The sequence below is a fragment of the Lonchura striata genome, chromosome 20 (assembly GCF_046129695.1).
Source record: "Lonchura striata isolate bLonStr1 chromosome 20, bLonStr1.mat, whole genome shotgun sequence".
NCBI classification, from domain to species: domain Eukaryota; kingdom Metazoa; phylum Chordata; class Aves; order Passeriformes; family Estrildidae; genus Lonchura; species Lonchura striata.
Genome location: NC_134622.1, coordinates 5,849,280 through 5,875,775, shown reverse-complemented (window position 1 = coordinate 5,875,775; position 26,496 = coordinate 5,849,280). Strand labels below are relative to the sequence as shown.

At 43.5% G+C, this 26,496-nt stretch overlaps 1 protein-coding gene across 1 annotated transcript; it reads right to left on the bottom strand.

The window, feature by feature from the left end:
* Positions 1-6,071: 6,071 nt before the first annotated feature.
* Positions 6,072-25,629, bottom strand: TAF15 (TATA-box binding protein associated factor 15). Its single transcript, XM_021550987.2, has 16 exons — positions 25,502-25,629; positions 22,001-22,037; positions 21,144-21,192; positions 20,868-20,958; positions 20,672-20,789; positions 17,825-18,108; positions 16,887-17,001; positions 11,437-11,471; positions 10,811-10,843; positions 10,179-10,288; positions 9,538-9,667; positions 8,179-8,268; positions 7,075-7,159; positions 6,905-6,990; positions 6,707-6,809; positions 6,072-6,435 (listed from the first exon to the last, which is right to left on the bottom strand). Exons 1-16 carry the CDS (start codon positions 25,509-25,511, stop codon positions 6,396-6,398), a joined length of 1,416 nt encoding a protein of 471 aa, XP_021406662.1. The 5' UTR covers positions 25,512-25,629; the 3' UTR covers positions 6,072-6,395.
* Between the last annotated feature and the right edge of the window lie 867 nt (positions 25,630-26,496).

Here is a 26,496-nt window from a genome sequence, read left to right as displayed (position 1 = left end):
CACGGGGATGTGGGCACAGCGGGGACGCGCACAGCGGGGACGCGCACACCGGGGACACGCACACCGGGGACGCGCACACCGGGGACGCGCACAGCAGGGACGCGCACAGCGGGGACGCGCACAGCGGGGACGCGCACAGCGGGGACGCGCACAGCCCTCCCACGGCCGCACGGGGAACGCGCACACGCGGGGCGCGCACACCCAGGACACGCTCCCGGCCCTCCCCGCCGCTGCCGGTGCCGGTGCCGGTGCCGCTCCTACCTCCGCCTGCCGCCGCTGCCCCGCGGCCGGGGCGGGCCGGGCGGCCGCCAGCAGCCCCAGCGCCAGGGCGGCTCGCAGCGGCGCTGCCATCCCGCTCCGCTCCGCCGCTCCGCTCGGCGCCGGGCGCCGCCGCCTCTCCCCGCCCCGGCCCCGGCCCCGGGGGCGGCCCCAGCCCCGGCTCCGGCCGAGGGCCGGGCTCCGCGAGCAGCACCGAGCGGAGGGGCTGTCCCTGCTGTCCCTGCTGTCCCTGCTGTCCCTGCTCGGGGCCATCCCCCAGCCGTGTCACCCAGCCCGGAGCTGCCAGCAGGGAATGACCCCGTGCGTGCCCCGGGAGCATCCCGCTGCCGGTGCCAGGTGGGACAGCGGCTCTGCCCGGTTTGAAGCTGTGGAGAAGAGGTGAAGGCAATTGCAGCTTTTCTGAGCCGAGTGTTCACCCGCTCGGCTGCAGGGTTTGGAGGCTGGGGCCAGCACTTGCCATGAGCTCAGCAGCGCAGGCTGGGCCGGCAGGGCAGCCCCTCTTCGGGGCTCTGGCAAAAGCCACACATCAGAGCAGGGCTCTCTCAAGCTTTACACAATAACCACACAGTCCGGGTTGTGATTTACACTCTTTCTGCTTAAATTTCCCTCCCAGGCACAGGACATGGTGGCCCATGGGCAAGGAGGGGCTGTTTGCTGCACCCACATCAGTGCCACAGCTCTCCTGCAGCTCACACACAGCTGATGATGTTGAGGGCTGCAGTGACAAGTCAACAGCTCTGTTTACTCACAGCAATGTTTTGCTTGACTTTTTTGTTTTAATTTGACTAAAGCAAAAGGATGTTTTGATTCTGATTTGGTTCAAGGGGAAAAAAAAATAGGATGTGACTTGTATCTGCTTTTGTTTTCATGCCAGCTTCAACCCCACACCTATTTTAAAGATCCCAGGCTCCTTCCTCCACTTTTTAATCATGCCAAACCCTGACGTTACAGAAGCATCTGTTGAGTGCAACTGGAAAAGAGTTGCAGAGAGTCTGTGACACTTTGCTTTACAGCTGGACAGGGATGCAGGGAAGGGAAGTAGGGTTTGAAGGAGGGAAAAAGTGATCCACATAACAGAAAAATAGGGAAGTCATTAAGCTACAAGATAAAAAATATGGGAGAAATGATGGTTTTGTGGCTGGGCCAGTAAGAAATGACCGAGGAGCTGCTAGAGAGCACAGTGGGCAGTTGGCACAGCCTGAGGGATGGTGTGAGGGGAATTCTCGGCCCTGGCAGGAGGGAGAGCCAAGGGACGGCCGCTCCTCACACAGGTCAGCCTCTCGCTTCCTTTCAAAACAAGAGCAGCTCTGTCTGCAAATGCATCCGTGTTTGCGTCGTATCTAGGAAGCAACTGATCCATCTGCTCTTCCACTTAAGACTATGGATGATGAGAAAGTGACTGGCTGGGCTCCAGCAGGAGCAGGAAACTCCCTGCTCTGCTCATTGTAATGTGGGGAAGCGTCTGGGAGGGCACCTGCAGCCCCCGCAGCCGCCAGCTTTCCGACCGGGCATTTCCCGGGGCTGCTGCCTTAGTCCTCGGGGGTTTGGCATTCAGATGGAGAAGAACTCAGCCCACCCTTGGGGGATGCCAGATCATAGTTCTCTGCAGACTTTTGGCTGGGAGTATAAAGATGTTTATGCAGCTGCTGTAATCAGAGCGGTATCAGGAACAGAAATGCTATCTCATGGAAAGGTGAACAGACTTCCGGCTTTTGCGGTGGAAGATCAGAAATGGGGCAAAAAAAAAAAGTTTCAATCTTTGTAACTTCTACCCCAAAACTGAAACCTGACAAGTCAAGCCTATGGCAGAGAACCAATAAAATCTTTTAGTAAAACATTCACAAAGAGCATGATAAACAGATCTCTCTACAAGGTCTGGTTGCCTAATCAGTCTTCATTTCTTGGGTTTCTAGGGACAATTCCTCCTCCCTTGAGTTTAACTCAAAAGATCTCAGTGCACTTACTGAGCTCACTTTCCAAACCCTTCCCTAAAGACACGTCCCAGCTCCAGATCATTCCTAATTTAATTCCATTTGCATATCGACCTGTAAAGATCACAGAGCTAAATGCCATTACTACAGGCGTGGAGCTGGAGTGGGGGAGGCTGGTTTGTCCACAGGGGCACATCAAGAGAGCTGAGCAGTGCAGAGAGAAGAGCTGAAGCACCAGCGGATCCCTGCAAGAGGGAGATGCAAGAGCTCGTAAACCAACATTATGAAACAGTTCTTGTGACGTGAGCTTTCTCAGAGCAGCTCTGAGTGTTTATCATAACTGATAAGCAAATAGCAACCCCATTACTCCTCTGTGGCAGCTCCTACCCAAGATGGGTGTGAGGCACAGGAACCTACCATCAAAAACATTAAAGCTCTGCACTGAGAGCAGGTTCAAGCTGTTCCATTTCATCCTCCCATGAACAGCCATTCTTCAGATGTTTGCTGCTGTACAGGAGCAGGATGGCTCAGTGTGTTCTGTGCCAGGCAATGTCCAAAATCCTCATCCTGCTGCTGGAAAGTGGCCAGAGCCAGGACTTCAGCTCAGGACAGATGGGCACAGTCACAGCTTTCCCTCCCAACCCCAGCCTGCAAGAGTCAAATTCTTTACCAAGGCATGAGCAGCTTAACGTTCCTTGGGCTGTCACAAGAGTGAACCTTTTCTGCTCAGTGTTTTCTGAGTACTTCATTTGTGCACATAAAGTTCTTATAGGTCAAAGGACTTTTCCTGTGTCCTTAAAATGTGTTAGAAAGTCTGTTTTGCCCAGTATCCTGTCTCAAGCAGATCCAAGAACAGACATTTACCACAAGGATGTTAAAGACAAAATGCAAAGTCTGCACAGACTTCCCTTGGCTTTACCTTTTGTGTGTGGAGTTCCTGGAAGTCGATGAGGTCAAGAAGCTGCATGCAGCTGATGAGGCCTCCCACAAACACACCAATTTGCTGGAGCAGTTTGAAAAGTTTGAATCTCACTGCTATTTGCTCAGCTAACAGCCAAACCCATGCATCTCTTTCTAGGATCAGGGTGGCACCTGAGTTCCAGCAAACATCATCACCTTGGTATGAAAAAGGGAGTTTTAAGCAGTTTTGAGTGCATTCTGACAGCTGTATTTTATTACAACAGCTTTACAAACAACTGCTACAGCAGCATTAGCAACATCATCTTCTGGGACATCATCACACGGGCTCTGTTACCCTGGAAATGGGAATTATCAGTTCTAGATTAGGCAAAGCAGCACTGGCTGGATCCTGGCCTCAAACCCCTGGAGACATGAGAGATTGGCTTCAGTCACTGCCCCCATATCTCTCTTTAGGACTGTGGTATTTGAGCAACTTAAAGTTGCATTTCTTCTCAGGGTGAGGTGGGTTTGGCTGCAGAGGCCCAGCATGGAAACTATTTGTCTGTCTCTGAAAATGTTTAGCTGTTATTTTATATAGGAGTGGCGTTTCAGCTCTGTAAGGATCGCATGCCACTCCTGCATTGGCATCCCTCTTTTCTCCACCAAGTCCTTGTTGAGCTTGGCAAGTGCTAGACCTGTTTTTATAAATAAACCACCAGCATTCCACACAGGACTGACTCCCAAAATCAAACCCTCGCCACTAAGAAAATGTATATTGGAAGATGGAGCATAAATAGAGATTAAGGCAGCAGAGCAGAGCTACTCCCAGCTATGCTGAGAACAACCCCAACTGCCCCTTTCTGCTGAGAAAGATTCACCAGGTTTTCCACCTCCTGACAGGACAGATCTACTGTCCTATCCCTCCTTAATCTGGAATTTTATTACAGGAAGTCCTACCAAATCCTCACACAGCACTGGGAAGAACTACAATTAATTCAATCCTTAATACACTACATTTTTAAAGTTTTTTACTTTCCTTTAACCTCAATTAAAACTTGGCCTGGCAAACTTTAGGCAGCTGTGGAGAAAACCTGCAGTACCAAAAGACTTGGCAGAAGCAGTCGGAAGGCAATGGCATCATTAAATCATCATCTAGGTTTGTTTTTTACAGAACATCTTCCCCGGCCTCTCTGAGCTAATTTAACTCTCACTGCACCAAAGGCAAGTAAAACAACCCATCAAGCCAGTACAGTTTCCCTCTCCTGCTGATTTTCTGAAAGATCAAGCGGCTGCTGAAGGTGTCTTAAAACCATGCAAGAACTCAGGTGGTTTTTCCACAGAGAACAGAACATAAACAAGAAGTGCTCAGCAAAATTGCCAGGCTGGAAAAGCTGAGAAGGTGGTGACAGCTCCAGTTCTGTGGCTCACTTGAAGACTCATCTACTTGGGAATCCTGGGCAGTGACTGAATAGGAAAGTGCTCTTAGCCTGGGGGAGAAAGCAGGGTTGGAAGCTGAGTTAGCAATAAAGGCAGCTACAACGGTTGCTCCCAATACTGGAAGCACCAAGCCCTTCTCCAGGAGGGGAAAAGCCAGAGCCTCACCAGGGAACTGCAGGGAGCAGAGGGGCAATGCTGCATCAGCCCTGGGTTTTGCTCAGCCGAGTTCAGCCATTCCCAATTCTGTGCCCACCTCTGAAGGCTCCAGCTGCACCCTCAGGAGCCGTTTGTGCACTGCAAGGTGTCAGCTGTGCTGGGGAACAAACCTCAGCAGGGATACTGAGGCTGTTCTCAGTGGCTGATTCCTGCTTTCCTTCCACCCCATCCAGCTGGCACCATTCCTGCATCAGCCAGCACAGCAGTGGGCAAGAGCACCCTCTAGCCTCTTCCCTCCAAACAGTAACTCCAGCTTCAAAACCATCAGCATCCAACTCTTCTAGGCCAGCAAAACAACAGATTCTGAATTCATCAACTTTCTGAACCCTCATATGCCATACACTGGATTTTATACTGTCACTAGTACATATACACCTCAAATTCCACTGTTGAGAGGAACAAGCTGTCTATAATTTGTGACAAATGCTTTCCAGGAGAAACCTGAAAAAGGCCCAGCAGTCACATTTACAACCCTGGGTAATGCTGATTTGACCTTTGTTACCATGACCATCAATACACACCAAGCTGGGGAGGTGGCTCATAAACCTTAACAAAAGCCATTTCTGTTCATTTCTCAGTGAGATATGGCCCAGCTCTATGCCCAGTTGTAACCACAGACCCCAAGACTTGTATTTGCAGTGTTGCCCACTGGAATATTGGACAGCCAGAGGTTCTCTCTCAAAGGCCTCTGCTGCAGAGGCAGCACTGCCATGACCTGACTGGGGCTGTGCCACCTTCTCAGACTGCTCGCCCCTGCAGTGACCTATCTGAGCAGGAGGGATAATTAACCTCCCTTCTTTCCTCTCCCTTGGCTGCAGAGCTGAATCCCAAAAGTCCACAATGCACCTACTGAATCTCACCTGCATCTGACCTCCAGGATGAAGCAGCTGCACACAACACTTGTTTTCATAACCCACATTACAAAAGCAGCAAGTACAACACAATGTAGAGTATCACTTTTTTTTTAAGGCGTCCCACCTTGGATTTTGAGCTTTTCTGCCTCCTGGCAGCAGCAGAACACACACTCCTTCTGCTTGCTCCCCTCAGAGTGCAGAGCAAACAAAGCAGGTTTGCAGGCACCACAGGAGGGAAAAAGGAAAGGAGCAGGGGACAAGTCTGCAAATCCAGAACAGAGGACATGTATAGCAAGGAGGTTCATCACTGACCTGCCTGCAGATTCTGTGAACACACAGAAGAGCTGCAGTGCCATTCCAAACAAGTGCCTACTTACTCCTTAAGCCATACCACAGGAACACTGGGAATATGTAAGGAAATGCATGCAACTCAAGTAATTGTGAAACAGTAGGATTTCACAAATAAAACAATCAGCATTTATTGTTGTATTACAAAACACTTCATATTTTGGCAATATTTTACAGTTTATCCTTTTCCTTCTTAGGGCCCGTTGAAAAGGTATGGGAAGGGGGGAAGGAAAGAGGAGAATGTGGAAATTTGGATTAAATTTCAATGTCTTGCTTAAAAAAAAATCCTCCAAAACCACCCCAGTCCCTCCCACCAAAATAAAAATCTAGTTTCACTCAATTCCACTATCGAAAGAGGCCATGGGTGAAGCTGCAGGCAATTTCACTATCAAACGCATCGAGAAGACAAACAAAACATTCACAGTGGTCTTCAGTATGGTCTGTTGCGTTGATCATTTCTGAAATCATTTCTGTAAGGGAGAGAAAAGGTTCTAAGCAAGTAATAAATGAAGGAAATAACTAACAGTCCCTTCAGTCAAACATTTCTACAGTGACGTCCGTGTGCTGCTCTGTGTTTATAGAGAGCCTCATCCAGAAATCAGGAAACTCAGACTGAGTGGTTCTCTCTGGATGCTCCTGTCTGTAGTCACTATTTTCATGGCAGTTGTACTTACACATAAAACAATGCTTTTCCCACAGCCCCTATCAATCCCACCAAGCAAGGAGCAGGGCTCTTCTTACCTTCCTCCCATTTTGCCCCCATAGCCACCTCCCCGGTCCCCGCCTCGGCCGCCGCGCCCTCGATAGCCCCGCTCTCCTCCGTAGCCACCTCTACCACGGAAATCTGGGGAAAAACATGCAAATACATCAGCTTTTTCAGAAAGATGCAGATGAAAGGAACAATTGAAACATTTAAGAGGTGTAGCTAGTTTTGCACACCTCCTGATGGACGCGAATCTTCTGGTCTGGGCTCCCCACACTGGTTGCAGGAATTCCTGCGAGCAAAGTTCATGTTGCCACAGGACCTGGAACACACAAGGATTCCCCAGACTGAGCTGTGATGGTGAAGCACATGTGAAATATCCCATCCCAATTAAAATGACACTTACGGGTTAGGACAAACCCAATCACCATTTTTGGGTTCCCCACTTCTACCCTGGAAGCCCCCACCTCTTCCATAGCCACCTCGTGAACCTGCAGACAAAATTATAATCAGAATAAAGTTCTGTGAACTGCACATGACAAACAGGTATCCAAGATTGTCACTGCCTTCAGACCCCCAGTGACAGACAGACTTTTCAGGTGGAAGGAGTGTTTAATGCAAATATATTCCCAATATTTATTATAAATTCTTTTCCAGCAGTAAAGGGAAACCTGATCTGCTTGAATTGCCACTGGGTAAATAAAAACCCACTACATGCATTAATAAAATTGCAGAAAGACTTAACAAGGTATAAGATCAGTCACTTATAGCCAGATTTAGCCACAGAACAAAAATTTAACAATAAAAAATGTCTGGATTAATCCCAGGATGCCTCTGACACAGGCACAACATTCTTGCTTTCTGCATCACAAAATTAAGAACTTTTATGCCAACTGAAGTTGTTGAAGATTTCTTTTCCATCAGCCTACAGAACTGCCTGGTTTCAGAACTAGAATTTGTTGACAGTCACTGCCCAAAGCATGAAAATGCTGGAAAATGGTAATGAATACCCAGTGGATTAGTGACAAACTGTACATGCAGAGAATGAGGGAGATTGATACGGCCTTGATTAAAGGAATCAGAAATCTAACTGCTGCTCCAAATCAGCAGCAGCTGAATTATGTATATGCTTAATCCCAGCTGGAAACAGAGTATCTCAAAGCTTTGCTTCAACAAGCAAATACTCACTGGGAATTCTCCCCTATATATGTGGGGCTGGTACAGCTCAACATCCCTGTTACACTTTCTCTTTAAAAGCAACGCTGAGACAAGATCTGGAGACTTTCCAGTTCTAAAGGAAAGCATAAATTCTGTGTTGTGCAGAAGAGATTACAGATTTCAGTTTACTTAACTGGGTTCAATCCTTATTACTCCCTTTCCTGGCAGAATCCCAAAAGCTCATATATTTGATGGATCACTGCTTCAAAGTCAACTTCTCTTTAATAAATCAATCATAGTGAAAAAGTATTTAATTGTGCAAAAACAAGGACTCTAGAGACTTTAATCCCACCTCGACGCCCGCCACCTCCACCTCCTCTCATGAATTCAGGTCTTCTGGTTGCAAAAGAAACTTTGATAACATTGCCATTGAATTCTTTTCCTGTGGGAGAAGAGAAAGGATCAACACAGCTCCCAACAACATAGCAGCAAGCCCAGCAGAGCAGAAGTGATTTGCACACCTGGACTGAACATCAAACTCTTGAGACACAGAGAAGGTGCAGTAAATCTCTTAGTTTTGAAAGCACTGGTGCAAAGGTGAGATGGAAACACTGATCTACTTGCTAAACTCTCATAAACCCACAGATATTTTAGTTTAAATGAGATCTGTAAGTTGCAATTTAAACACATAAGAATGTCCAAAAGATTTTTGGCCATGTTCATGAGGAAGTAGTTTGGATGTTTGAACTGTCTGTAATTCCACCAAGGCAACAAGACTTTTGTTCCACTCAATAGCCAGCCCAAAACCTAACTCCCAAGTGTATTTAAATAAAGTTCAGGGTTTTCAGTGACTGGATTCTTCATAGATCCAATGTTTATCACAGACAAACAGCACTGCACATGTGCCTAATATAGTCATATTTACCTTACCCTCTTAAACAAAAGTTAATTTGCATTTTATTAGCAAATACAAACATCAGACAAGCATGCCATGCCAATTTTTTAAAGCAGTATCGTTTCCCACAAGATGCACAGTATGACCTTTTGTTAATACCCAGTATCACTAAAATTCTGTGAACACACAAGGGGACAGGAGGACTTTTCCCTTGTCCCCTTGAGTTTATTACTACAAGAGTGTCACTGTATTTCCTGCAGTCTGAGGAGTTTTACATCAATATATTTCTGGGATAAATCTATAATTTTAAAACCTTGTTTTTCACTGTGTACATACAGAGCACTCAGAACAAGATTGCCAGAACCATTCCCAGACTCTAAGAATGCTCCCACAACACTAAAAATATCAATGCAACACTGTAGGGAATCCCTCCAGCTGCTAACACAGATTACAGCTCTCTTGGTCTGAACATGTAGTGACAAACACCACCTCTCACACCTTGTGCATGGGTGACTGAGGTACAGCAGCAAACCCTCAGTTTTACTGCACATTTTTGGTCTAAATCACTATCTGCTGTTTAATGAAATTAGAGAAATCCAATACACACAAGAAACCATGAAATACAGGTCTTTGTTTAAGAAAAAAAAAAAAAAATCCAACCAAACCAACTATAACCCCAACCAAAAACAAAACTAAAAGACCCAAGACAAAAGCTACATAAATAGCAGCACTGGGCCTCCAAAAAGGTAATTATGTGCTTCTTCCACTGTCTGTTAGATTCAAAAATGGCCACAGGAACAGGTAACTCTCACCCACCATCAAACCAGTCGATTGCTGCTTTAGCAGAAGGAGGGTCATCAAAAGAAACTGTGGCTTCTCCCTTTGGCTTGCCAGTATCCTTGTCTGTGTACAGATTTATCATGGGTTTCCCAGTCTTTTTGTTGGTCTGAAAAGAAAGGTTGTACACTTGCACAGCAGAAACAGTGGTGAAATTAGTTCAAAGCATAAACTGTAACACTAAGTATCTTTAGTGAGAACATTCTCGTGGAGCTGGCCTGCAGAAACAGAGAGATTTGACTGCATGAAGCAATGATGGGCCCAGTTTTAACAAAAAAATGAGGTCAAGTGCACAAAATCCTAATTTAGAATTGCAGAACCAGAAGCAGCAGCCACGGAACAGAGGCACACGTGCTGCAGTACGAGGGTGGCACAATGGATAGAGTGTCAGGGCTATAAAGACTAAAGAAGAGACATAAAGCAATCTAAATGTCACTAGGAGAAAGGTGCTAGTGCTGCCAGCTTACAAATGAGCTGTCAGCTGGGAACCCAGTTAAAATATTATCTACAACTGCTGGGAAGTCAGAGAGAACTCTGCCTTGAATGATACCAGTACATTTCCAGTACACCAGCTTCATCAGTTCCCTTCTTTCTGACCCATGATTTCTCATTTCACATACCTTTATGATACCAATCTGTTTGAAATAGTCTGCCACTTGATCTGTTGAAACATCCTCTCCAAGTCCTTGCACAAAGATGGTGTTATTATCAGAGTTGTCAGACTCTGAATCTGTGGAAAATTAAGCTACATTTACCAAGTATTTTTGTAGGAGCAACTGCAGCAATATTTTGAGCTCACCTCTGTGCTGCCCCAGTAGCAGACCCTTAAATCCCAGAGACATTTTATGTGAAATAAAAAGAGGAGCAGGGAGCTTAATTTTGAGGTTAACACCATCAGCTGAGTACACTGGACAGCTGACCTGACTTACACCCAACATTCATGCAGCTGGGCATCCCAACCCACCAGAGCAGTGTGTGTTTTAAATAACACAAGCTTAGCAGAAGTGTGATGGCAGTGAAAGCAGCTGCTTGGCTCAAACACATTCAGAATTCAACAGGAAATTCTTACTTGCTGCATTAACATCCAAAAATTCACATGCACTTTAATTAAATCTATTTCTTTCAAGGAAGGCATGCTTTAGCTAGGTTTCGAGCCATGGGAACTGCAGCCAATCCATATTTCTAGACAAACATTTTCAAAGCAGTGACCTAAGAGCTACAGTCCACTCCCACTCACTGCTTGTTTCCTTACCAGCATCTGATCTCGGTCCATAATCCCTTTGACCTATGATACGGGTTTGACAAAAAAAAAAAAAAAAAAAAAAGAAAGAAAAAAAGACTATTTTTAGCACAACACATTCAAGTGACTTTTTTAGCAACAAGAAAATATACAAAGAATGTATGCAATGCATCTAAGATCTAAGACATTCACCAGAGATTTAGAGAATATTTAGATTTAAACGTTCAACAGAAGGTGTCTGTAGGACGTTAACGTGTTCTTTAACTTGCAGCATGTGGCAGTTGCCACACTGATGCTGTGCTGGTGTTTCCTTGCAAATGCTGGTTGTCACATCACCAAGCAGTTTCCCACTTTTTTTTTCTACCTCTAGTACCTTTCTAAGAAGCATTTGTAACAAAAATTAAAAAAAGAAAAGAAAAAAAATAATCCGGTGAACGCCACTGTTTCCACAAATTCTCTCATGCAATTTGACAAAGTAGAAATCCAGTTTATTGCTACAAGTTTGGCTATTAAAACTCATGAACACACCAGCCTCACCAAAACTCTATAATGCTTCTACTAGATAGTAACAAGATATTGGTGGCTTTTAGATTTATAAAGAATTTCCACTGAAACATTTTTGGATACTCGGCACTTACCACCGTAATTTTTGAAGCCACCACGGTCACCACCACTGCAGAGGAAAAATTGAAGAAATGATTTCTTCCTTAAGTCTCTACGTGCTGAGCCCAAGGCTCAATCTACAGTTAACTGATGACAAGTTGAGAATTACTGTCTGGCAGCTAAAGCACCATGTCTACGTTCTCCTCACTACCCATTCATGTTCAAAGATTAAATTACAAAAAAAAAATCTCTCAGGGTGCTGCACTGGAGAAGACAAGCCCTAAGGAGTATTTTAAACTAACCCATACACATGTGGTTGGTTCAATACTTTCTCCCATCCCATCAGCCAAAATAACAGCTATTCAAACTGGGGTTTAAAACAAAAATGGTATTTTCATGAAGATTAATGTGGGCTTTAATTGTAGATGTAATTGCTACTTTGGAATAATTAGTACTTTAGTACTTTCCTAGAAGTCAAAAGAGCTAAAATTAATCTCTATTGTTATGCATTCATAATAGAGGGGATAAATTAGCAGAATGAGCCATTCTCTGAGCAAGGGTCTGTGGGGACCTACTGTACTACAGCACTTGGCATTACAGAGAAGGTGTGTGTATGTGAGCTTCAAAAGCAGAGGCCGTGAAGTTTTATTTCATTCATTCTGAAACCTGTGGCACAAAATGTAGACCAAGTTAAGAGAATACACACATCAATTTTCAAAGGTTAGAAGGGGATTTAAAACAGGTTGTTATGCCTCCAATTATGTGCATGAAAATAAACCCTCACTCTTTATTCACTGGAAAGGTTTGTACTGGAAGGATTTTTCACAACAGCATTTTTAATTGCATTCATGGTATGAACACAAGATAATCAATACTCAGAGCCATCAGAGAAAAACCACTGGGTTTTTTAGAAAGCCAATAACCAAATGTCAGAAGGACTCTCTCATACTTCCATGTACAACTGTCTGCTTGTCCTCCTCGTCCTGAGGGACACAGCTGCCACCTCAAAATCAGGCAGGATCACCTAATCCCACAAGCTTTCTCATTTTAAAGGCAGTGTGAGCTCAAACCCTGCTGCAGAGAAATATCTCCAGCCTCTGGAGCTATTGTGCCTCTTCACCAAAGCACTTTGTGACTGGAAATCACTAGGTGATTAACTAACCTTTAATTACAGGTGTTAATTCCATCTGTCTGCTCACACATCAGTCCAAACAGGGCACACAAGCACCCACCAAAAGGCAATGAAGTAAAATTAGGGAGTCATTTATCTTTCACTCTCTCCATCTGTTACAGCAAATGGAAAGTCATAAATGGAATCTGCTGATACTTAACATTTATGAGAGAAAATCTGCCCAAAGAGAGGACCAAATAAAATTTCAACAGGTTATTATCAAACCTGGATTAAGAGACACTCTTTGGAGGGTGACTGACATTCTGGGACAGTTTGGCAAAACAGACAGTATCACTTTTACTGGGACTTTTCTTAAAATAAATTTTTGCTGCATATTTTATTGCTGTTCCACAGAAGAAATCTGACTGCTAAACTGCAGTGTCATTTATTCATTTGTTCACTCTGCTCATCAAAGATTTTGCATGCAGCATCAGGGCTGGTCTTTACTCAAGGACTGATGATTAAAAACACAATGGTGGTAATAAAATTTACCGTAAATACCTTTCTGCCACCTCCAATTCACTTCAGCTTAAAAAGCAAACTTCATTATGATACAACAATTTTTACTAGGATGCCTGTTTTACTGGGATTTTAACTTGGAAACAACAACAGTATATAATATAAACCATCCAACCCCAGATTATGGTCCCAGATCATCAGGACAGCAATATCCAGAACAAATATATTTTCTGATGTGGAAGTGTATGGCAGTTAGAAAACCCCAACAATTAAAAAATGTACACCAATTATGTTTGTGTCAACATAACCAGGATTTTGCTGGAAGTGAGGGTTTTGCAGGATGCTGGGGTAAAAATGTGTGCACCATAGTCCTGAACAGTGGGAGTTGAATATACAAAATGTAAGGAAGTCACAGTCCAATGCCTTAATTCTGTGATAAAGCAGTTCTGCACTCTGCACTAACAAGTGTAATCAATCATTTTAATTCATTTTTAAATTAATGTTTACAGAAATACATTTTTGCTCAAGTATGCCTCAGCATGTTGTCCTCTGCTTAGTCGCACATGACCAGCCCAACAAAAATATGGAACAATCTACTGATAAGACACCTTTGACAACAGATTAATGCTTTCCTACATTTTTTTGTGGCATCTGATTAATGAAGCTGCAGTTTGTTACCTTCCTGCAATTGCTGGGCAAAGCTAGCCAAGATTGCCTGGGATCAGGCAGATACCCTGCAGCAAGTCAAACACAGAAATTGCAAGCAGCTGATGCTACAGTCTCAGATTTGCCCCTCATTAAGACCCAAAATTCAACCTCAGCAACTGAATGAGTTCCCACATTACTGGCAGAAAACATGTGGAAAATACAGCTGCAGCATTTCACAGCCCACTGCTTTACCAGGCCTGCACATGGGCCTCAGAGATGGGTGACCAGATGGATGTTGGAGTCTTAATATCTTGTGTTAGAAACATGAAGAGGCAATTGAAATGCAGCAGTGCCACCAACTAAGATAATAAATAAGAGGCTGAACTGCAGGCAGCCAGAACATGACAAGGCACCACTCGGTGTATGAACTTGCTGCTGTGAAAGAGAAGTCCTCAGTTGCTCTTTTCTCCCATATTCAATAACAGATTTATCATCCCCTACTAGACTGTAACTGGACTTCATCTGGATATTGCTTAATCCAGCCAGGAACATCTCTTTAAATTAAAGTACAGGTAGTATGGGGAGCTCAACATACAAATGCAGTTTTATAAATATCAGATACTGGTAGAAGCAGCACTAAGAATTCAGGGACCAAATTTCAGCCTGCAATGTGTATGTGTCTCACCAAGTGTGTCCCTAACACCTAAAAGTATATTTTACAAACAAGAAAGGAATATTTAGAGCAGCAACAGTCACTAACAGATGGGTTTTTTCTCTTGCTTATATTTATTGCCTCTGTTCATATTTTTCCAAAGTTTCCATAAGGCTAAGCTCAAGCATGTATGTTACAAGTCAAAATATTAATGCTGAACACAAACCACACTTGTAAAACACATCTGCACTATGCTGCAGTTTCTTTATATCACATTAATTCCCACATCTAATAGCTAATAAATTAAGCTGCACAGGTACCTTGTGTTTATAGCAGATCACCACAAATCTGCACAAGAGAGGAAAAATAACCTGTGCTGAGCAAAATCAGGATTTCTATGACAAATCCTAACACAATGGCAAATCCTTTCTGAACTGCATGTCTGTGGTTCCCCCAGCACAGTCTGTGTGAGCAGAGCCAAAAGCAAAGCTCCTCTCACCTGCTTTGTTTGTTCCTGTGTTTCCCACTTCACCTTTAACAAAAACATTTCAGTCCCCCAGCCACAGTAACCATTCATTCCTTGTTTTTCAGATGAGGACTCTAAAAAGCTTGAGTATCCTAAAGTAAAACTCTGCAAAGGACCCCTACCCTTAAACCCCACATTTTCACAGGACTTTAACATGATTTCTTACCTTATTACAAGTTATTTTCCCCTTCATTATAGAGTTTGTTATTTAATTTAACCTTTTAAACTTCTCTAATAAGCATGTCTGGTAAAATACGTATGTCAGAAGGAGAATCCTCTGTCACAATTATGCAAAAAGACTGACTCAAGATATATGACAGTGAAGATACAGAAAATTTCCACAAAAATACCATTAAAGCCAACATCACTTAACAGAAGCAGACAGAATTCCTAATAAATGCCTTCCTACTTCCCTGAATTTTCCTCCACTTCTTCATTCACTTCCCCTTTTTCCCTTTTTTTGGCTTCCCAGTCAATGATGTACATCAATGTGTGAGTAAAAGTTTCCTTACATTTTGGAAAAATATGGCAAGAGGCTTTATTTTCACAGACATTAGTACATTTGACTTTATCTTGCAAAGACCCAAGTTTGTTTCAAAGTGACAAACTCTATCAGCAGTGTGTTTTTTGAAGCTCACATTCATTGCTATTATTGGAAAGGGCTAAGCTATAGATTTTTTTAAATAAAACAGTTTTTATCACAGGAATATGGAAAGTCCTCATCTTTTCATCAAGGAAGATCTAATTTAAAAAAAAGATCCGTTTTAACTGAAAATTAAAATTAACTTAGAAATTATTTTGTTATTTTTGTTTTATGTGAGGTACTATATATTACAAAATTATTTTTCTATATTTATGCTTATTTATAGTATATAAATTTATGCTTATTATAAAAATATTACAGAAAAATATACATTAAGTTTATATTATATTAAACCCCAGGAAACACAAAATAACACTAATATGATATTCTAATTGTGCTACCACATGTAATTGGACGAGGTAAGATCCTCCTACATCATTATAAACATGTGATCAAGTACAATTTAGGAGCAGCTCAGAAGCAGACAGATTTTAAATATGATTTAACAGTAAGTACCTTTAAAAGTAACCAAGCAGTGGATTATTTTATTTAAATCAGATCAGTTCCAACAGAAAACAATGTATAGAGTTTTTCATCCAGAGTTTAGGAATAGCCCAGAGCTGTGCAGCCTTTTGTAGGGTAAGTGGTGCTGACAAGCAAAACCTCAAAGCTCTCTGGAAGCTTCAACATTCTTGCCCTGCATCAGTGAACCCTCTGCACCTCCAAGCACTCAGAGGGACACAAAGGGGAGCCAGTTGTGTGAGTTATTAATAAATAATATGTCATATGTTTAATTCAGTAGGCTTTAAAGCCAAGATCCCAACTGCAGACCTCGGCATGAGATCATGTGCAAGCACAGAATTAAATATGTGCATAAATTTTCTTGACAGCACAGGGCCTAAGGCAATGGGGAAAAGGGTGACAGCATTATTAGTATTTCAGATCTACCCAAAATAAACGTGTTCAGACTGACAAATAAATCAATAATAAAAGATGTGTATTTTAATAAAAGTTTAAAACTGAAAAAAGCAACAAAGAACAAGCAAAGTCACTACTAAATTATTAAAGGCCCAAATACTTCCCTGGTAAAATGTGAGCTACCCTAGGTACGAATTTCATAAATTTTTCCCAATTACTGGCTGTTGGTTTTCTCTTCACTGAAAACAAGCTATGGGCTGGGGCAGTTTTTGTATTGCAACTCATGCAAATAAAATGCAGCTGTGTGTCAAAACAATCAAATGCCTGGTCTCAATCATTGTGAATTTAAACGCTATTCCCCCAGGCAAAATCCATTTCTGTGCAGTGCAGAAAGGTTTAATTTTAGAAACCTTCCAGTTTTGGAAATCTAAACCTTAGGAATACACATATAATGACAAAAAATGAAAATCAGCTAAATAATAGGAAAGAAGGGTAAGGAGCTGCAGGCACTGGAATGAGATCACTTACCTATATCCAGACATATGACCTCTTCCATCCATGTCATATCCCCCTCTACCTCCTCCCTGTGACCCGCCATATCCTCTATTATCTTCTCCATACCTGCTCTTTTCACGGCGGTCATCTGGGAGAATGAGTCAAACCAAACAGAGTCAATTGTAGTGCAAACTGCAGCACAATGAAAATTCACACCCTGGAATTCCCACCTCCTCTTCATTAACTCTGCCATTTACATCTCAGATGTATCAACTCCTAAATCGCCCTGACATTCTCTGTGCCAAAAAGAAAATAAAAACCAAACCAAACTTTGCTCCATTATCTCCCTTGGCTTCCAGGGTCACCAAGTATATAAAAATGTAAAAACCACTCTGTAATTACATTCCACTTTCCAAACACTGAACACATATTGTCTAAAATATACTTTCCATTTGACTTCCATACAGTCCTCCCAGTTTGCAAAAGACATCACTGAAGACAGAACAAGGATAAATAGAGTGGGTTGTGCTGCTGGTGTGAAGTTAATGCAAAAAAAAGGCTTCATCTTAAACTTCTCCTTCTATCTCACAATTCACCTACACAGTGTAAAGCTGGAATGTGAAGTGCAGAAGCTCTTCATGACTGATCAAGACATGTCAGCCTCATGCAGGAAGAGGGTTCAAAATAGCTAGGAAAAAAAATCCATCTAGAATTTGCAGAACTCAGGGACAGAGTCTCTGCAAGGCTGTTCTAACATACATAAATGCAACCATTTTGGGGCCTCAAGAGATTTTAATCTTCCTATAATATTTTGAAAGTCTTAACAAAATAAAATATCCCCCATGAACATCAGCATGGAAAAGAATTTAACTGATCAATAAATCAACTGCCTGCAGAAGGAAATCCAACCATTTCACAGAGCTTCTGCTCAATTTTATTAGCCAATACTGAATTCAAGGTGTCAATTTTACCTTGGCTGTTGTGGCTATAGCTTCCCTTCTGAGACTGGTAGGATTGCTGGGAGTGGCCATATGAGCTTTGGTGTTGGTTATAGCCTGACTTTTGGTCATAAGAGCTCTGGTGGCCATAGCCCGACTGCTGGTCATATGAGCCCTGGTGGCCATAGCCCGACTGCTGGTCATAGGAGCTTGACTGCTGGTCATAAGAGTCTTGGTTTTGTCCATAGCTTGACTGCTGGTCATAAGAGCTTTGGTGCTGACCATAGTTTGACTTTTGTTCATAAGAGCCTCTTCCACTTAAAACAAACAGAATTTGAATTAATAGCTAAATGTTCACAGAATAGAGAGCAAAATAACGGCTGAAAATTCAAGACATTGTTAAAATTTCCTAATTGCAGTTACCTCATTACATAACTTAGGAGCATCACTCCTCTCACACGTCCCAGTCCAACACTTGCTTTCCCCCCTCTCCCCAGTACCATCAATGGCTGATGGAGAGCCTGTGACCTGCTGAACACCAAATCCTTCCCCCTGGGCCTGCAGGGCAGGGCCTCAGTGCTCATGCTGTATCGTGCAGCTGAGACTTGCTGCATAAAAGATCCCAAAATTTTGCTTTCACTGAAATACAACCTTTCTTCTTCTGGGCATTCTACAATTTATCAAGAATTTTTCTAACTGTTCTGGTGGCCTGTAACATACCTGTGGTTCTTCTCACTTCAGTGCCATCTACACTATCCCAGCAGCTCTCATCAGAAATACTGGCCAGTATCACATCCAGAATACTCCAACACAATATACCTCTACATTCCAAGAGGGAGTCATAAATCTTCTCTAAGATTAAGATTAATAACTTTGGAGCAACCACAAGGGAATCTCACCTACACCACACTTGCCTAAGCTACTTCAGCATCTGAAGGAGAAACTAAAGTATTTTGAAAATCTAGCTATATGAGACAATAGTTCTCTTAGCCTTTCATGACAAGGCATAATATAGATTTATGAGAAATAAACTGCATCCAGGGAACACTGGCTGTTACTCATTCCTATGTTTCCCCCCAGGTAGTTAGTTGTGCCTGAGCTGTCTGATTTTTTTTCAGTAACTGAAAAGAATCTCTGACCTCTGCCACCCTTTCTTCCCTTCCCCCTCCCTGCTTCCACCCTTTTTTGAAGGATGATGCACTAGATCTGCTACTCTGCAGTCTTTGGCAATCTTACTTGCTAGTGAAAGTATCTCAGAAAAATGGAAAAAAAATTCAACAGCCTCCAGGAAGTTTCCACCAGCTTTTCAAAGCACTTTCAGAAGTAGTGCGTTGGGTCTAACCAATCCCAAAATATCCCATCTCTGTAAATACCATTTAATCTGCTCTCTCCCACTTCTAGCCTAGATCTCAGCTTTAGCCTTGCTAATCCCAGTGGCAAACAGCTTGTGAAGATTTTTGTTATTATCTTCACGTCAAGAAAGTCAGCTCTGCTTTAGCCTTTGCACGTTTACCAACAAAGGAAGCATTGTTGAAAGCATCCATTATTTGCTGTCTTCCCTTCCCTCCCCTAGGATGTGACAGCTACAGTTTTGTAACCACCCTCTTCAAAGCTGCTACCATTTAATGTCTCAGTTTCTCCATGTTTGTTACAACCCTACATTGAGAAGCTTCCCTTCAAGGTCTTTTCTTCATTTTCTGTATTACAAACAATTTCTTGGAGAGCCTATGTGCTGTATTTTTATTCTACTGGACATCTAAAGAATTAAAAACTACATTATTACTTCTCTACAGCTCTAATACTCAGTTAAATAAATATTCAGAGAACAAAGCAAAACAAAACTTAACTGTGTACCTGCCTTTGTTATGGAAGGCAAAAATGACATCTGAGTTGAAAGCACCTATTGCTGGCAGATTACAATTTTTTTTTTTTTTAATATTAGAATGTTTTATAATAAGAACTGCAAAACCAGAAACCAAGTAGAGGTTTTCTCAAGTCCAGATTATTTTATCACCTTACAAAAAAATACAGAATCATTTGGACCTTGGACACAAGAATGAGGTTTACTAGTCAACAGAGTACTTCAAAGAGGTCACATGATCCTCAGTAAAGCTCTAACACAAGCAGTGACCTCGGGTGGAGGCACACAGCCTGTAAAGCACAGTGGAGGTATTCTAGCATTAAGTGGCCTTTTAAGTCATTCTGGGAAGTTAGGTTGTATTTTCCAGCATACTTTCAAAGCTGTATCATTAATCCTCCTGAAATTGAATCCAATAAAACATCACAAGTAAAATATATTTGAAATAGCACAGAGTGCAGCATGCATGTGCACATTTAATTTCCTGATGAGGATATAAACTCACCATGTTCTGAGAACTCTACTTAGTTGGAAAACCAAAATATATTTCTTACATGACATTTTTGAATCGTTTCTCTTTCAAGAAAAGGCATTCTGAGCCAGATAAGCAGTCTGCAATCTGAGAGCAGCTAAGACTTCCCTTGCTAAGAGCTTATTTGAAGGTAATAAAAGAGCACTGTAAGTTTATACAAAAGAATGTGATTGGAGAGGGATTTGATAGGTCTTTCTCCTAATCAAAACACTCTGCCAAGTCCATTCTTCATTGTAGCCACAATCCAAAGGCTTTCTAAAGTGTTATGTCCCCATACAGCTTGACTTCAAAACAACTACACCATCCTTCTCACATAAAGAAATATTCTTCCTGTACCTCCTTTCAGATTTTAAACATGTTTCAAGGATGAGGATCTTCAAATATTTGTCTTTTTCTCAGCAATGTTAGCAAGAAATATGTTATAGCTCTAGTTAAGAATGTACAACTAGACAATAATTTAAATAGGTACTAGTAAACTCTGCTTCCTTACCCTCTGGATGACCCTTTCTGCTGCCCCTGGCTGCCATAGGACTGCTGGTTGTAGGAGCTCTGATTCTGATTTTCATAATTAGATTCATCATCGTATCCCTGGGAATCTTGTCCATAACCTGGAAATTGAGGAAGAAAATTTTTAGTCAATATTCACCTTTTAAATCCTGCCAATGAATGCAACAAGCTAGCCAAACCTGATTGATTTTGTCCATAGTTCCCATGATAGCTTCCATAGTTCTGTCCATAGGAGGAATTGTCTCCACTCTGCCCATAACCAGAATATCCCTGTAATTTCAAGAATGTATTCAAATAAGTGTAACTTCCACAGCAGTAAATTACAGTTTTCCTTGGCTAGACACAACTGCAAACATCAAGCACAGGTGAGACTGGAATTCTTCCTGGCCCAGAAACAATTATTTTCACTCAAGGAACATCTGCTTTGAAAGCCACAATGTTTTTTTTCAACATACCTGTCCTTGTCCATAATTCTGACTGCTCTGACTGCCATAGGATGAGTAGCTGGAAGAGAAAAATGCATTTATGAAATGTTTAGAGTGCCCTCCACACAGGCTGGAAAGTAAAGGTATTTTTGATGTCTCTAAGTTTCTCTTCATTCCAAAATAGGTCTTTAATCCAAGCACCGCAGTTCCAGGCATATTCATACTGTATCAATGGATGGTTGACAGTCAGAAGCCAGAAGAGCTTATTTTAATTTCTGCTGTGTTTCAAATATAAATTTGAAGTACACAAAAGCTGGGTTTGCTGTAATTTTATATTATACTTACTCATTATTCTGCCACTTTAAGCCTTCATGAACTGACAGAAGTAGCATGTGCTGAAACTCATCATACTGAGATACAAACCCAAACTCAGAGAGTGCTACATGCACAAAACCTCATGATCTTCATTAGCACAGGCAGCATTAGCCATGATTTTTTATACTTCCATAAAAACACTTGTCTCACTGATTAAAATATGCCCTGCAGCCTTGGGCCATGTAACAAATATCATAACCTTTGGCTTTCTTAGTGAACAGCTTAAGGCAATCACATGAAAAGTATTTCTCTATATTAATGTCATTTCAAAAGTTCTTACAGGATGTCATTCCAATTTACACTACGTGACTATTGTCTTCTTTTCAGGAATAGATTTCTCTTTGTTTTATAAGACATCTTGAGAAAGGCCCAGGTGCAAGCTTTCTGCATCCTTAATTCCAAAAATCTCTCAATATTCTATCCTGAATAATCAATCATCATGCAGGGAATACTAAATGGTCTTTTAGTTTGCAGATGTAATTGCTAACAGCAAAACAAAAATCCTCACATACCTCTGCTGGCCCCCAGACTGACTGTAACTTCCAGAATCTAGAAAAAGAAATAAGTGACATTGAGAATTCCCAATGAACATTTTAGTCTCTACTACTAGAGGAGAAAATTTGGGGAGAAGGAGAAAGGTTCAAGTCTAGTGGATATTACAACTACTATCCCTGCAGAATGAAGCTTCCCCTTCATTAACAAAAGTGAAAATATGAAGACTGAAATGACAGCAGCACAGGGTGTGGGGGACACAACACACTTTTGAAGGATCTGAATTCTGTTTTCAAGGAATCTTTGCAAATACCCAGAACTGTACAACCCCTCTAATGGCTATACAGTGCCATCATCAATGAGCAGAATGCAGCAGCTTAATTAATCAAGCAAAGCTAAGTAGGTCAGTGCAGCTGAACCCCTTTTTGGGATGCTCTAAGAAAGCTCTGCTGAGCTGAAGGACACAAACGGAGGCAGAATGGAAAAACCAGCGATGGAGGAGCCATGACACTTCCCTCTGCTCATTCTGCAAGAGGAAAAACCCAGCTGAGAGCTCAGCAGCACGTGACAGATGCAGCACACAGAACACACACACACTGCTCCATCAGCCCCACAGCCATCCCAGCCCCAGCTCTGCACAATTCCTCACATCCCACTCTGCTCCGTGCCCTTCCAGCTCTGCACTGCTCAGGCTCCATCCATCTCACCTCCTAGGCAGGACTGAAATCTGCTTGAAGTTCTCACCTTCTTGTCAAAACCCAAACATTCTGGATAAACCCTGCAATTTTTCCTCTTCCAATCACTTCAAGAATTTATATAAATACTCACATACCATGGCCTAATAAAATCTATCAGGAATGTCTCATCCCCAGTTTCACTCTTCCCCCCACATTCTCTCTCCAGCCTCTATCCCCACAAGTGCCTAAAACGCTGACACTGAGAATTAATTACAAGGCAGGGTAAATGTCATAAACGACTGCGACCATTTTCCAATCAAAACACTCATCAGATTGCTGAATCTGCTCATTATACGTCCCTCAGCAGGACATAAATCCAATCCTGCCAGTGGTTACACAGACACTTAACCAGAGCTTTGATGAGGGCATCACCTGAGGTGATGGATTTGAGAGGAGGGGGTATCACCCGAGATATTCAGACACCAAGCAGCATTTTTAATGGTAACGTTATCTCCTCAAAGCAACACAAAGTATCAGATTTCACATTCTGTAACAGAAATATTTACCAAATGCTAACACGAGATCAAAGGAGGTTAAATTTCCCACGCAGTTTCACTTAGATGTGAATTTCTCCTCCCTTTCCACTGCTACACAAATATTTCATTGCTTTTTCATATTGAAAAGCAATTAAAACCCAAGGCAGAGGTGAAATTCAACGGTTTTTTTAAGGCGTAAGGTGAAATTGTTAGTTTCCATTTAAATGATCACCAAGATTATGATTCACATTGTGAAATATGGTTGTGGTTTAATTCTAACATTTCTATGCCATTAATGCTGCTAATTAAAGAATATTAATGGTTGTATCAGAAAATTATTTAGTAAGGATGTAACTAGCTTTAAATTTAAGAACTGCATTTAATCTCCTTAGCATCTCCATCATACCACAACATTTTGGAAAAAAAATTGAAAGCAACCAGATTAGGAGTCTGTAAAATATGAGAACATGCAATCAGAGGAATTTCCTTTATTTATAAATTTTTCTACATCCTCTGCTGGACCTCTTACAGACTTCTGATCAATTTATTTTCGTGGGCTCACTAGGGACAAGAAACTGTAAGGATTTTTGGAAATAACAGTTTATTCTGGAAATTCTTACACTGACTTTTTTTTTTTGTTGTTGTTTAAAAAGTTGATTGAAAGACTTCTTGTTAATGAAGTGGGACATAGCAGTCTAATCACCTTGCACTGCTCAGGGGGTTTATTCCTCTCAAGAAAGAACAATCTGCTGTGTACATTTGAAAACTGAGATTTTCTTATTATGTAATTCATATAAAGATGCAGCAGTGCCTCTCATTATCCTCCAAAGAAAAAAACCTCATGTTTGAACATCACTAAAAACAGAGGAGACACATAGGTGCTTGACTGATCAGTAGCTGACAGATAGGGTAAAAGTGGATGCAATTTACTGCCATGCTTTAGTAGAAAAATTCCTAATTTGGACTCATTTTAGTACCTTTGGCCATATTTGCTTTTCCAGGTTCATCTGCTCCTTGAATGAAAGGATTCCTGTACCACCCCTTGCTTTGTTTGTATTGTCTATCACTCACACGCAGCACGAGACAACGCCAAAATGGCTCGACCACAACAAAACATGGCTCGCTCCACAAAGCACGCCTTGGAATTCCTCCTCCCACTTTGGGATCCACCGGTATTCACACCTAGCCAAGGCTTCACTGCCGGGGGAGCAACCATCCACACTTCAAAGGGGATGAAGAAACAGCACATTGTGCTCGGAGAGGTCCCAGGAGAAGCTGGGCTGTGTCAGGTCACCCGGGAGAGCAGATCCTGCTTCCCTGCTCAACTAAAACCCCGCTGGAAAACAATCCCAGCCAGGGCGGTTTTGAGCCCACGGCAGGGAGTGTGAGCCCCCCCACTTCTCTGTGTGAAGAGCACAGAGTGCGGAGCAGAGGCAGCACAAAGGGCTGGGGAGGGCATTTCCCATGCTAAAGAGGGGCAACACCCAGGGGAGGGGGTGCCTGCATTCCATACGGGGTGCTGGTCCAGAGGAGGAGCACACAAAGCATGTTAGCCACGACCCAAAGGTGATCCCCACTTCACAGCGGCATGGGGCTGGGGGGAACCACAAACCAAAGTCGGGGTCCACAAGGGGAAAGGCTGTGACCCAGAAGGGGGGGAAGTTCCATTTCACACCGAGAGGAAGTGTACACAACCCAAAAGTGGGGGAACCAACAGTGGGCGATATGAACCAAAATGGGGCCCACATCCCATACACGGTGGGGGGGACCACGACCTAAGGCGGGAGGGCCTATACCGGGAAGTATGAACCAAAATGGGGTCCACACTCACTCTGGTGGCCTGTGGCACAGCCTAAACGGGAGGCCTAGACCCCAAAAGAAGGGGTGCATGCCACGCATCATCCGAGCACAAGACCCCAAAGGGACCCTGCCCCACGGCCCCCCCATTGCGACACGGGTGGGGGGCGCGCCCGCCAGGCCACGCCCCCGAGCCCGAAGGGGCGTGGCCCGAGCCGCTCCCGCAGCGGGGCTCCCGGGAGGGGGCGGGGCCTCGGCCGAGGGGGCGTGCCCACGGGGGCCACCGGCGGGGGCGTGGCTCCCCTCCCCCTCACCGAGCGCTGCGGTGGGTGGGTGGGGGGGCGTGAGGGAAAAAGCGGGCGCGTCCCCCGCAACATGGCCGCGGCCTTTCCCACATGCGCCACATGGCGCTCGCTCCGCCCGCCCTCCCGCGCCCCACCGCGCCCGCGCTCGGCGGCGGGAAGCGGAGCCGCCGCTGCCCGCTGAGGCCGGCGGGGCTGGCGGCACCTACCCGAAGCCATGGCGGCGGCGCTGAGGGGCGGAGGGAGCGGAAGGAGCGCAGGGAGCGACCCGCCCGCCGCGCCGGCCGCGCGCACACTGAGGCACCCGCAGCTCGCGCGGACTGCGGGGCCGGGCGGCCAATCAGAGCTCGCGGCGCCTACCACTCGCTGGGGAAGCGGGGGGGGTAGGATGGGCCGTGCCAAGGTACAGCGGGAGGAGGGGGGGGTTGAAATGAGGGGAGAGGGTGTGAGGCTGTGCGGGCACATCAAAGGATTTAATTAATTGAATTAATAAACGCGCAGGGCATGGTCAGCGTGTGCAGACTGAAATGGAGGGTTTGCACGCCCGGCTTTCCGCACCAGCAGCTCCCGTGTTTCCCTCAGTACCCCACTTGCGCATCACCGGTTGTAGCAGATGCTGAGTGGGGTCAGAGAAAACATCCAAAATCTGGGTCCCGCAGGAAAATTGATAGAGATTTGCCAGCGTTTCTGAGTATCCCAGAAAGCCAAATATCAACTTGGAGAATGGTTTGCCAAAGAAAGGGACGGGTCATGATCTTGGGAGCCACTTCTGTGGAACCTGAGGGTTTGCTTCAGAGAGAAAGAGTGACGAAATGAAAAGAGAGCAAAAGCGACATTGATTATTTAATCTGATTATTTTTAGAAGTTGTATTTCTTGTTTCACATCAAACTACCTTCTCGTGGGAGTGGTAGATTAACAGTTGCACCTTTCTGTCTAGGGACAGTCTGCACATGCATCCAGAGAACAGTGAGGTTTTACCCTGTTTTTTGGGTTTTTTTTTAAATTTTTAAGGCAGTGAGGAGCTTTCTCTGATTTCAGCTGAACGGTTTGAGCAGATTTACAGAGAAGTTGGGCTGTTTCTTTCCCCCCTGGGCGTAGCAGCAGGAGGCAAATCCCACTGCCACAGCTGAAAATAAGTTTCTGCAAAACAAGCAGTGACTGGAATGATTAATTAAAGAAAAAAAATAAAAAAGAAGAAAAGAA